At 35.0% G+C, this 13347-nt stretch overlaps 1 protein-coding gene across 2 annotated transcripts in view; it reads left to right on the forward strand.

Moving 5' to 3' along the window:
• Positions 1–378: 378 nt before the first annotated feature.
• Positions 379–13347, forward strand: part of LOC106139094 (beta-1,3-glucosyltransferase) — a 29805-nt gene continuing 16836 nt past the window's right edge. The window contains exons 1-2 of one of the 2 annotated variants that reach the window (XM_013340464.2): positions 379–551; positions 4777–4830. In XM_013340464.2, the coding sequence (XP_013195918.2) occupies positions 545–551; positions 4777–4830 (61 nt within the window). In that variant the 5' untranslated portion in view covers positions 379–544. Of the gene's footprint in view, positions 552–4080; positions 4132–4776; positions 4831–13347 lie in introns of those variants that run through there. The other variant, XM_060944353.1, reaches the window with a different exon arrangement.

Genomic DNA, 13347 nt, shown 5'->3' on the forward strand with positions numbered 1-13347 from the left:
GAAAGGCCATGATGGAATTGTGGTACAAAGGTACATTAATTTATTAATACATTAAATCATGTATCATAAAATCCTACAGATCTTACAGATCAGCTCACAGTTGTAGTTTTTAAACGGGCTGAACTTACGTATTTCTAGTTATGTAATGCCTCTATCAAGCTTATCTTCCAACTTCTAGCTTATCTTCCTTTTTTCATTTTCCATAAATTTTTGCAATTTTTTCTAACTCTTGTTGGTAACCCATTCGACTTGTGATCTCTTGTGACGTGTGACAGTGACATTAACACATTTTTTTGACGAAGGTAAAATAAATATTTTTGTGTTTTCTTTGCATCAATATCAATCAGTGTCACTCAGTGAAAAGTGCATTTACCAAACAATAACATAACCTATCCCATATGGTTTTAACATTTTTTTAGTCTTAATAATTCTGTTTAGTTTGGATTTGTGCATATAGTCAGACACAGAAAGGAAAACAAAACAATATTTGATTATTGTCTGTAATATTATTTCAATCCCAGGAGAATCCTGATTTGATAATTCAATGGTTTGTGAGTATTGTTTATAAAATTACAAGTTTACAAACTTTCTTTTAGGATTGTGAAACAGTTGGTAAAAGTTTTTGATTCAAAACATACTTTCTACGGCACTTTGTATTTCTAATTTTTTCACAATCTCTGCAATAAATTATTTAACTTATGACGCATCACCCGTACATACATCTCAGTTTGCTCCAACGGTTCGACCGGCAGAAAATGCCCTATGGCATTAAGTCCACCTGTTACACACTTTACAGGCATACAGCTGAAATAAATTTCTATACAAGTACAATAAATTTAATATGTAGCCAGCATGCTCATCCATATATTTTTTTTTTTTCAGTAAGCGTAGTTATACGTATTTATTTAATAACTTAAATTAAACTTTTAGAACCCTAGATGTAAGAGCGAATATGTAATGATAGGGAAGGAATTTTTTATCTGCATACATAATTATATACATATAAAAATGTACACATGTATATATGTAATCACATTTTTATCCCTTATGGTGTAGACTCTACAACAACAGTTTTGAAAAGACTGTAAGACCTCATTCAGCTGCATGGCTTAATGATGGGTTCGAGATTCAAATAGTGACATATAAAATTGTGATATTTCTAATCTACACCTTACTTTAAATACCTAATGCTTGTTACAAACATACATAAAGTCACGTCTTTATCCCCTGCGGGGTAGACAGATCCAGCAGTCTTGAAAAGATTGATAGGCCTTCAAATAGTGACAGGTTGCTAGCTCATCGCACCAATAAAAAAAAAAGAATAGAACCACTCCTGCTCTTTCCCATGGATGTCGTAAAAGGCGACTAAGGGATAGGCTTATAAAATTGGGATTCTTGTTACACTTGATATTAATTTCTATTTACAGTGGGCCTATGGGCAAACCAAAAATCTTTATCGCTTACGGGCTAGACAGAGCCAACAGTCTTGCAAAAGGCTTCTTTCTTTATCATTAAACTGTATACTTGTTCACAGGCAAAATGGGAGAAACCCTATGTTCATAGGTTTAGTTATTATTTTACCTCATTCATTTAGTCACCAGACAATGTTTTGACATAATAGGTCTAAGGCATAATTGATTATTGGCATATTATAAATGTGGCATAATAATAATTTTTTCGGCAGGTTAGTTATGCTTATAAAAGTAAGAAAAATCATTATATGTGTAGGCACCTATAAACACCCACCTACCTATCATCCTAATTGCGAAAGAATGTTACACTTAAAAAACACAATATGCCTTAATATGATAAGCTACATGTCATTATGGCTTAATATTTTATGCTTTTGTATATATATATATATATAGAGACAGTTTGTCCACCCTCAGTTTTTACGTGATCTGAACCCATTATTTAGCAGACAGATAATAAGCACATTAAAAAAAGCAATTAATAGCAACTGTAGCGGTAATTAATAGTAAAAAAAGGGCAATTCAAAAAGCCAATCACAAGATGGGCTATTGCAATATGCACGTACGCCATTACCTCGGTCCAAGTAATAGGGCTGCCCCACACTACGCCCCGAACTCTTCCCCGTTCGCCCCACGCGACCTCGCGCCGTTTATTAGCTCCGTAAAATAGAATTGTTGTTTTTTTTAATATTGAAAATGAGATTGTTTATGTAATTTTGAAGTTTTTTTTTAAATTACTTACTGTCTCGTTTGATTACGATAGGCTGTTGTTATATGGCACACAGATCTATATTGGACATCTTAATAAGTCTCTCACATCGTAATTTTTTCAAGTCAATCATGTAACTTTCAGTAAGAGTAAATTAATACCGTGTTTTGTAGAGGTCGTAGAAAACGACTAACGAACAAAACGGGTCTGTTTAATTTTGATTCAAATCGGCTAAATAGTTACCTATATTTTAAATATTTGATTTAGGTAGAGCTAACACGATTTCTTAAATTGCACACTAAATTTTAAAGGTTCGTTTAGTTATATTTTTTGTAGCTGAAGGCTATTTTTTTATTATTATTTTTATTTAACAACGCCCTTAATAAAACTTTACGGTCGAAAAAAAGATACAAGCGAATTGAAAACCTTATTTCTTTAAATCGGTTAAAAATCGTTTTCAATGGAGGTATTAACTTTATGCCAGGCCATAGCCACTACAGAAACGGACTGCACGTCTGAACAGTAAAACAAACTGCGAATCTCAAAAATGAAATATTTTACGAGATGGCGAAATGGCGGAGAGTTTTAAAAGGTTTACCTGACTTTGATGGCGCCATCAGCACGATTGGACGAGACCCGCTCTTGAAGTGGATTTTTAAAAATATCTTTGCGAATTTCAGAAGTTACCGGTCACGTAGTGTATGCAAATTTTTTCGAACCGGCGGCGCTTGACGGTTTTTTTTTTAAGTTTACCAACACACAGATGATAATAAGAGATGGTTTTGGAAAAAAAAAATTGAGGTGAAAGCATAGATATTATATCGTATCAAAATTAGAAGACGCGTTCCCGTACCCGCGGGAATTTAGGGAAATCCTCTCTTAGTCCTCCATACCAAATTTCAACTTTCTACTCTCAGTAGTTTCGGCTGTGCGTTGTCCGTCAATTACTCGGTAACCGAAGAGTTAAAAAAAAAACAGATTGATACCTTTAGACCATGATCACGTATTGGATAAATAAGTTTTTTACACGAAGCAAATCCCGTCTGTACTCTTCAAACTAATGAAAATTAGCATATAATTTTGAAGTAAACGAAAATACTATGACCTAATTGAAGTTCTTTCTACCCCATATTTAAAAAAAAAATGCACTTTCATCACAACATCGTTTCAGCATTTTGAATTTCGAAGTGGAGAACTTCACAATTCGAACACATTTTGCAAATAGAACAGTGAATGAGCCAATCAGCATGATTGATTTTATACTTAGCGAAAATGTTTCAGAACAATATGAACTCTTGTTCAGCCAGCGGAGCGTGGTTTGTTAGTGGGATTGTTTGTTTTTTTTTTATTTCGATAGAACCTGCTAAAAGCATAGAAGAAGTATATATTTAGGCTGTTTTTTTATTCCTTTTTAAAGTTAGTAGTAAACTTATACGATATATAATGTGCCCAGGCGCCACCTAATTCTTTTCTGTTTGAGTCAGTGGTATATTCATTGAATCTCTATTCATATCAATTTCTATATATTATGGATAGGGTTACGACATGTACCTACTTATTTTAGAACATTTTCCTTGTTCTACTTTTTTGTTTATTTAGCTGAGTGTCTGTTTACCTCACTAAAGTTGCCGTTGACATTATTATAAGCGATACCTTGTCCTATGGAAAACTATTGTTTATTTGTAAACTCTTTATTGCACAAAAAAAAAATATGTACAATATTCTTTAAAGTATTTACTACTAAAGTAGGATAACATTATGTACTTTTGTTCCCTACAAACAAAACAAGTTCATAATAAAGCCGTGTTCACACATGCGCGTTTCAATGGAGGACTGTCAGAAATTTCCCGGTTTCAGTCGGCAGTGAGTATTTTCCCTTCAGTACCGTTCTGAAAGGCGGCGTGGCTGCACGTCAGTTTAAAAAAAAGTTTGCGAAAATGCACGCGAGAGGTATGTCACGCGAAAATTTCGTTCTTATTTCAAATGCAATTTACTTTTTTCGGCGGATGTTTTGATAGGATGTTTTATGATTGGCGTGCCAGTGACATTTTATTTTTTATTTCAAATGCATTGTTGGATAAGTTTAATTAAACTTTTTTCACAACATTAACCATGTGGTTTCCTGTCCGGCAGAGCATAATAAAGATATGAAAACACTTCATCCCATCCTTTTAATGTCGACTAAAGGGATTTTTAAAGTCCTTATTAGCCATTTTTGCAATGTTTTAATTCTTTTTTTACAATAACATACTTACATTCCTTTCAAAATCCGTTCAGGATAAGTTCTGATGAGGGCAATACTACTTCGATGGGAAAATAGCGATGTGTAATCCGTATTTCAAATACTGGCTCTCGCCCTCGGCTCCGTAAATGAAATGTCCTTCTGCGTACGCCTCATTTTCATGGAGATCGGTTTAGTGGTATTTATTGAAGGAAACACATTTCCACATTTATAATTATTATTATAAATATGGAAATGTGTTTCCTTCACGAAATACTATAATTAAAGAATACGTAAATAAAAACACACTATTGTTTGTTTTTATTTACTTATTCTTCAGTTTTATTCTTATTTGTTTATTGTCTTTGTTTTAGGTGCAACTTTGGTGCTAACTCTCGCCTTTTTATTACGATGTGCTTCGAGTTTTGGTGAGTGCAATTCTACAAAATTAACTTTTGGACATATTTATTTTTTATGAACATTGAACATAATATTATGTTCGCTACTGGTCTTTCCTTTGGATTGAAAAGGTTAGACACTTTAATGTCTAAAACATAATTATACTTATATATTTTACGGATTAAGCAAAGAAAATAATAATCTCTTTATTCTTGCTTTTTATACAGATTTACAAAAAATAAATTATTAAATAACAATAAAAAAAAATTACAAAGAAAGTTTTTATTTAAGCAGCTGGTTTACGGAAGTAATATTACTCGTAATCAGTAATTAATTTTAAAAACAAAAAAAAACTGCTGCCTTAATAAATACATACATATAATCACGTATATATCCCGTGCGGGGTAGACGGAGCCAACAGTCTTCAAACTATATATTTTATTCTTATTGCGATATTTAAAAGTATTTTTTTATTCTATGTCGCTATGTTGCTACTTTTTTTAATGTCATATGCGTAACACATCCTATTTGCAGTCGGACAAAAAAAAACTGTTCTACTAAATAAAATAAACTTAAAACATATAGGCAATTTTAATCTATACTAATATTACAAAGCTGAAGAGTTTGTTTGTTTGTTTGAAGGCACATACTCAGGAACTGCTGGTTCGAATAAAAAATGCTTTTTGTAATTAATAGACCATTTAACGAAGAAGGCTTTAGGCTATATAATATCACGTATAATGTAAAAAACGGAAAAACTTATTCATCCTTCAGAGCTTCCGTTGCGTGCGCTGTGAAAACGGTTCAAGATACCAAAAATATATGTAGGTATGAAAGAATTATTCCTCTTGAAATAATCTAAAAAAATGTCCACGACAGTATATGTCTATCTTTTAAGATTAACTCACTAGAACCGTTTTTATGGTAATCAAAATTTATAAAGCTTTTATAAAGCTGTTCGAAAAAATAAATGATGCCCAAAATAAGTATTCCACGCGGACGAAGTCGCGAGCATAGCTAGTTCTTATAATAAAAATAATCGTTTTATCTGTCTATCTGAAACTAGTAACATAAACAATGCCACCTATTTTATTTAATATCCGGCAGCTGTTTCAGATTTATATGCCGCAAATAAGGCTTACGTTTTTAATATTCCGCCAGATATCTGCCAAACATGTCCGGTCCACATACCCTATGTATCTTCAGCTTTATAATATTAGTATAGATATAATATCTAGATATTATATCTATACTAATATTATAAAGCTGAAGAGTTTGTTTGTTTGTTTGAAGGCGCTAATCTCAGGAACTACTGGTTCGAATTGAAAAATTCTTCTTGTGTTTAGTAGACCATTTAATGACTTCCTCATTAAATGGTCTACTAAACGCTTCACATTTTCCATTATTTCTTCGCTCCTAAAAGTAGCAGCATGATGTAATATAGCCTAAAGTCTTCCTCGATAAATGGTCTATTCAACAAAAAAAGAATTTTTCAATTCGAACCAGTAGTTCCTGAGATTTGAGCGCGTTCAAACAAACGAACAAACTCTTCAGCTTTATAATATTAGTAGGTATAGATCCAGCAGCTGTGTCAGATTTATATGCCGCAAATAAGGCTAAGGCTCACGTTTTTAATATTCCGCCAGATATCTGCCAAACATGTCCGCTCCACATCCCCTGTGTTGCCATATTCAGCTTTATAATATAAGTATAGATGTTATATCTATTGTAATATTAGTATAGATATTATATTTATACTAATATTATAAAGCTGAAGAGTTTGTTTGTTTGTTTGAAGGCGCTAATCTCAGGAACTACTGGTTCGAATTGAAAAATTCTTCTTGTGTTTAGTAGACCATTTAATGAGGAAGACTTCACATTTTCCATTATTTCTTCGCTCCTAAAAGTAGCAGCATGATGTTATATAGCCTAAAGTCTTCCTCGATAAATGGTCTATTCAACAAAAAAAGAATTTTTCAATTCGAACCAGGAGTTTCTGAGATTAGCGTGTTCAAACAAACGAACAAACAAACTCTTCAGCTTTATAATATTAGTATAGATCCGGCAGCTGTGTCAGATTTATATGCCGCAAATTAGTCTCACGTTTTTAATATTCCGCCAGATATCTGCCAAACATGTCCGGTCCACATCCCCTGTGTTGCCATTATAACATTTTAGGAATAAGCGGCGAATTGTTATTTGTTATTATATAATATTGTATTTAGAGGACAACAGGACAATGCGTCACTTTGCGAGATTAGTAAAATAAAAATAATGTCAACATATAGCCTTACTAGACTTTGACGGCCTCTGTGGCGCAGCGGTAATACGCTTGTTTGTGACACCGGAGGTCCCGGGTTCGAATCCCGGTCAGGGCATAATGAGATACGAACTTTCTCTAATTGGTCTGGGTCTTGGATGTATTTATCTATTTAATTAATAGTATAATTAATAGTATTATCTATTTAAGTATATATATTATAAAATATAGTATCGTTGAGTTAGTATCTCGTAACACAAGTTTCGAACTTACTTCGAGGCTAATTCAATCTGTGTAATTTGGCCCGGTTATATTTATTTATTTACACCAATAGTAAAAAAAATAGGACCACTCCATCTCTTTTCCATGGATTTCGTAAAAGGCGACTTCGGTATAGGCTTATATACTTGGGATTTTTCTTTTGGGCGATGGGCTAGCAACCTGTCACTATTTGCATCTCAATTCTATTATCATTGAGCCAAACAGCTGAGCGTGGTCTTTCAGTCTTTTGATGACTGTTGGCTCCGTCTGCCACGCAGGGGATATAGACGTGATTATATGTATGTTACGTTATGTAATGTCGTGTGGAATTAATAATCTTAGACTATGGAATAGTCTAATTAATAACTTGGAATTCTTGTTTTAGTCGATGGGCTAGCAACAACAGACACTATTTGAATCTCAATTGAACGTGGCCTAGCTGTTGCATCTAGACTCTGTCTACCCCGTAGGGACAAAGACGTGATTATGTGTATGTATGGTAATAACATTCTGTTGAACTGACATTACTGATGTAAATAAAGAATTAGATAATTAGTCCGCATTAGTTTATTAATAATGAACACACCATTTTAATAGACCGGATTGTGATCGGGTTAATTGCGCTGTAACTAATGTGCGGACTAATTATCTGATACCTTATTTACACGTGTGTAATGTCAGATGTTGTTAACATTGCCCAGGTTGAAACGGGAGCGTTAATAATGTATGTATGTTTGTTAACTCTATCGAATAATACGTTCGGCTTGAGCGGTCGCTTTGCCTATTGATTTTATTTTTCACTTGCGTTGAAATCAGTGATGGCGTGGGGGGCGTGTGGTGGGAATTTTCTAATAATCTTTGGTGTAAATTATCGAAATCACTCCATCGCTTTCCCATGGATGTAGTAAGGCGATTAAGGGATAGGCGAACATGGGATTCTTCTTGTAGGAAGTGAGCTGGCGGCCGATTCAGAAAGTTCGTTTTCCGTATGACCTGATCGGGGATAGACCTGATAATTTACATACATATAATCTCCTGCGGGGTAGACAGAGCCAACAGTCTTGAATAGACTGACATGCCACGTTCAGCTTTTTGGCTTGATGATGGAATTGAGATTCAAATAGTGACAGGTTGTTAACCCATCGCCTATGAGAAGAATCTCAAGTTAATAAGCCTATCCCTTAGTCGTCTTTTATGACATCCATAGTAGGTAAAGAAACTTTTTTCTATTAGTTCCGGTAACCACACACCCACAATATTATTACGGTTAGTTAAATCGGATGTATTTGACATATAATTCTGAATATCTCAAGCAACTGTTTATTTACAATTTGTAGAAATTATCACTCGAATGGTCGATTTCTCCATCCGATTGCCCCCGTCTCGGATGACTCGGCTTCAATAAATCCGCTTTGATATCCGAATTTATCGGCCATCCCCGTCGTTCATGCTTTTCAGTCCATATTGATGATGTACACACCCCTTTATGGCGGTTGTTTAACGCGAGAACACGTTGGATCGCGTTCGGTTATCATATTACACATACATACATATGGTCACGTCTATATCCCTTGTGGGCTAGACAGAGCCAACTGTCTTGAAAACACTGATAGGCTACGTTCAGCTGTTTGGCTTAATGATAGAATTGAGATTCAAATAGTGACAGGGTAATCATATTTCGGGATAAAATCAAGTTTCGATCGTATATTCGTATTGCCGTGTGGTTCTCGGCACCAACAGAAAAAAGAATAGGACCAGTAGGTACATCTCTTTCCAATGCATGTCGTAAAAGGCGACTAAGGGATATGTTTTTATACTTGTGATTCCTCTTTTAGGCGATCATTTTTCTATTTATTTTCATGGGAAAATCAACATATGACATTGTACTTACATACAATATACATGATCCGATATTTAATTATAACGTAGGTATGCGTATGACATGTGTGTACTAAATGATGTTATTTTATTGACGTTGGTACAAATCTGTTCAAGGTAGCTAATATAATAAGTAAGTAATTAATAATTAATACCACGTACACTCTTCACAGTTTGAATTAGTGGACGTCGTAATATGTGGATTGTTTGTCGAAGTGCTTATAAAAGTTAAATACATACATAAAATCACGCTTTATTCCCGGAGGGGTAGGCAGAGACTACATCTTTCCACTTGCCACGATCTCTGAATATTTCCTTCGCTTCATCCACATTCATAACTCTCGTTTCGGGTACTCTTGACCTGACCCTTATGATATTATAAAAGTTACATATTTTATTTTTGGTGAATTAATCTAAGTTGAATTTAGTGCCGTGTGGTTCCCGGCACCGACAGAGAAAAGAATATGACTAGTCCATCTCTTTCCAATGGATGTCGTAAAAGGCGACTAAGGGATATGTTTTTATACTTGTGATTCCTCTTTTAGGCGATCGGCTAGCAACCCGTCACTTTTTTAATCTCAATTCCATCATTAAGCTGTACAGATGAACGTGGACCTTCAGTCTTTGCGAGACTGTTGCCTCTGTCTCCCCCGTGAGAGACAAAGAAGTGACGTATGTCTGTTATATCGCCAAGGTAATCAAAGTCGAATAATCAACAGCCCAGAACAAAAGCGAAGACTTCATATCAAGACACTCACAACCCAGGGTTTTTTAAAGAAGTTTTTAAGCCCGGGAGATCCTCAATGAATTTACTCAGCGCATACTTAGCCAAGTTAGTGGGAGTTAGCGACACGTTTGTCTAAGTTCCGTCTAAGTAAGCGTCTAAGTTTCAAGTTGATGTGGTGTTAGGGAACTTTATATTGTATGCAGGAGAATAGACGGTTTTATATACCTAAGTATATAAAATTGTGGTACAAGAACGCGATTAAAAGCGTGATGCATAAGTTTATTGCTTACCGTGGCCGTATAACGTAGGTACTTACGTACTAATGACTCTTTTTCGACTTGTTAATGCTATGAATTTTGATTATTAACCGATGCTCTCCCGATGCGGGAAAACATTGTGAGTAAACCTGCATTTAAAGGCAACATAAGTTAGGTTTTGTTTCCGTGCAAAGGTTGCGGAGTTCGGACGGGTGTTGTTTTGCGGAAAAACGTAATTTATCCAAACTTGGACCCTGGTCATAGACGTACCCGTAGGCATCTGTGGCGACATCTCTACGCCACACGTCACAACAGCCAATTACACAACAACTGTCAATCATTGCGAAGAAATTGACGCGCTCAACCAATAGCAGCGATGAATCTAAATCGCGCAAACAAAGATTTTATGGATTGGAGCACAAATACAACCTCCGACTCAACATCGTCGGAGCCGCGGTTCCCCAGGCATAACACCTAGCCTGGCTGAAGATCTTCCCTTTGGTGGCGGTTGAGCCGAATTATTGCTACAGATTCTGTACTCTAAGAATGCAAACGAGACTCACGCTAAGATGAAAGATTTTAGACCTCTTTTAGTCAAAAGATGTTGAAATAGTAATCAACTAAATCTCTACCCAAAAACACGTCAACAAACAGTCAAACCAAACAGCTGATCGTGCCCTATCAGTCTTTTAAAAACTATTGACTCTGTCTACCCCGCAAGGTATATAGACGTGATTGTATGTACGTATGTATGTAAACAGTCCAGTTACATAGGTATTTTCGTCTGTGGGCTATTCATGCCTTGCTCTCCACAAGAGAATTATTCAAAGTTTAGCATACATGCGACATGTGATAGTTCATCCCGAAAATTGACTGATGCATCACACGGGACCCTATAGCCGTGTGAGCTCAGACGTTGGAACTTGTGCAATTTGCAACGCCTGTTAAAACTTTGCTATGAGACTCGAGATATTTATGTATGTTGTTATGTATATGATGTCATTTGTGCCAATAGTAAACTTATACAGAGTAGGTATGGTATGTAAATAAATTAAAATTGAAATATATCTTCTAACTTGCTATCATCTTAGCAATATTTTCAGGAAAACTTGTCGGTTTTTGGTACTCTAGGTATAGCAATCAGGAGATAGCTTTAAAAATAAAGATATACAAACGTATCACGTCTAAAACCCTTGCGGGGTAGACAGAGCCAACAGTCTTGGAAAGACTAATAGCCCACATTCAGCTGTTTGTTTTAATGATAGAATTGAGCTTAAAATGTTGACACCCATCCCAAGTTTATAATCTTATCCCTTAATCGCCTTTTACGACATCCATGGGAAAGAGACGGAGTGGTCCTATTCTTTTTTGTATTGGTACCGGGAACCACACGGCAGAAGAAAGAAACAAGGAGTTTTATTGTTGAAGAATTATCCAGGTAACTTACATACATCAGACTAGAACTTACAAAATCACAGCGCTTGGCGTGACCATGAATAGTTTAGTGGAATCGACTGGAGCGGTAACCGCTGTAAAATTATAGGTTATTTTTCAAAACAAGACGACTAAGTGAACGCCTATCGTGTATTTACTTGGTCCGAAGAGTTGTGAATACAAATAGGTAATGAATTTTTGTTTCAAAACTAGCAACGGAGTGAAATGGACGTTGTTTACTTGAGAAGCAACAAAATTATATTATTTGCAGGTTTGATTGTAGGGATATGCTCAATAGTAAGTGCTCCAATGGATTGTGAACCTCTGTAAAATGTTAACCTGCAGATTGAAAGTCATCAAAGTAAGATGCAGAATGATCTGGCTAAAGACAGAGATGTTTAAAAAAATATATTTACTCAAATTTTATAAAATTTGATACAGAGATAGATCTAAGGGTCCAGTTAGAGAAGCCTGAACACTACTCTTATTAAGGAAATTCTTAACTTTAATAATAAATAATACAAGCTTTAATCGATACCTATTTCACTGATTGACTGACTGATCGATACCATCGTCATCTCACCAAATTGTCTATAGTATTTGCCAGAACTCCATTTCAGTCCACGAAACCAGTTGGTGTCAAAACTTCTCTAATAATAAAATTCTCTACATGTGAATCAGTTTCATTAGGAGCATTCCAGTTCACTATTTAACCCCAAATCCAATTAATTATGAACTCTGTGTAATTTTGTGGATCAGAATAAGCTTCAGTGCTAAAGGATTAATTTGTAATTACGCCGAAAATCCTATTTTGAACGAGCAATAATTTGTGGTTGGGAACTTTGAAACGGTTGTAAGGTTTTTGCTGTGTTTAGTTTTGTGTATTTGGTGTTATAAATATTTTCTTTTAATTATTTCCTATTGGTTTAGTTAAATTAGCATTTGGCTGTGGATCTTAATCGTTAATCTAATCTTACGTTCTTTAAATATTAGTTAGATTTTCGCCAGCGAAATCCGATTAGTAGTTTAGGTCGAGTCCAATGCTATTCCCCGTAAAAGATACAAATGTGATTCTGTACGAAACTAGCGTATATTTTCCGATATATTGTGCGGCGTCTCTGCCCTGGGACTAAGGAAAGTAGTTTTGTCCCGAATCGAAATACACAAATTCATATTTGTACGAAGCAATTTCCCATTGTTTCTCTGAAAGGCTGTCAAAGGACAAATATTTTCAAATGCTCACAGCAGAAAATGCTGATCTCTCCAGCAAATCAGTGTATTTTCATACAAATGCCGCTTCAAACTTAAATCTTATAAAAGGTTGACTGTATTTAAATCTTTGGAGACGAGAAAGCGGACTGGATGTTGTTTGAAGATAAATTGATTCAATATTGTGAATGAACGTCATTTGTTTTTGTGTTGTCGTTGGATGGTGATTCAATTTGTTTATCCAGTTATGTGCTTTTATTCTCATAAGTTTATTATATTTTTAAGTATATACAAACGAATATTGCAAATGTCATTCGACATTTTAAGGGGATGGGCTAGCAACCTGTCGCTATTTGAATCTCAATTATATCATTAAGACAAACAGCTAAACGTGGATTTCAGTCTTTTGATGTCTGTTGGCTCTGTCTACCCCGCAAGGGATATAGACGTGATTATACGTTATTTTTTGTTGTTATTCGACATTTTTCCATATGAACATGGATCGTCCTGTTAGTGTTGT

Source organism: Amyelois transitella, chromosome 5 (genome assembly GCF_032362555.1).
Source record: "Amyelois transitella isolate CPQ chromosome 5, ilAmyTran1.1, whole genome shotgun sequence".
Taxonomy (NCBI): domain Eukaryota; kingdom Metazoa; phylum Arthropoda; class Insecta; order Lepidoptera; family Pyralidae; genus Amyelois; species Amyelois transitella.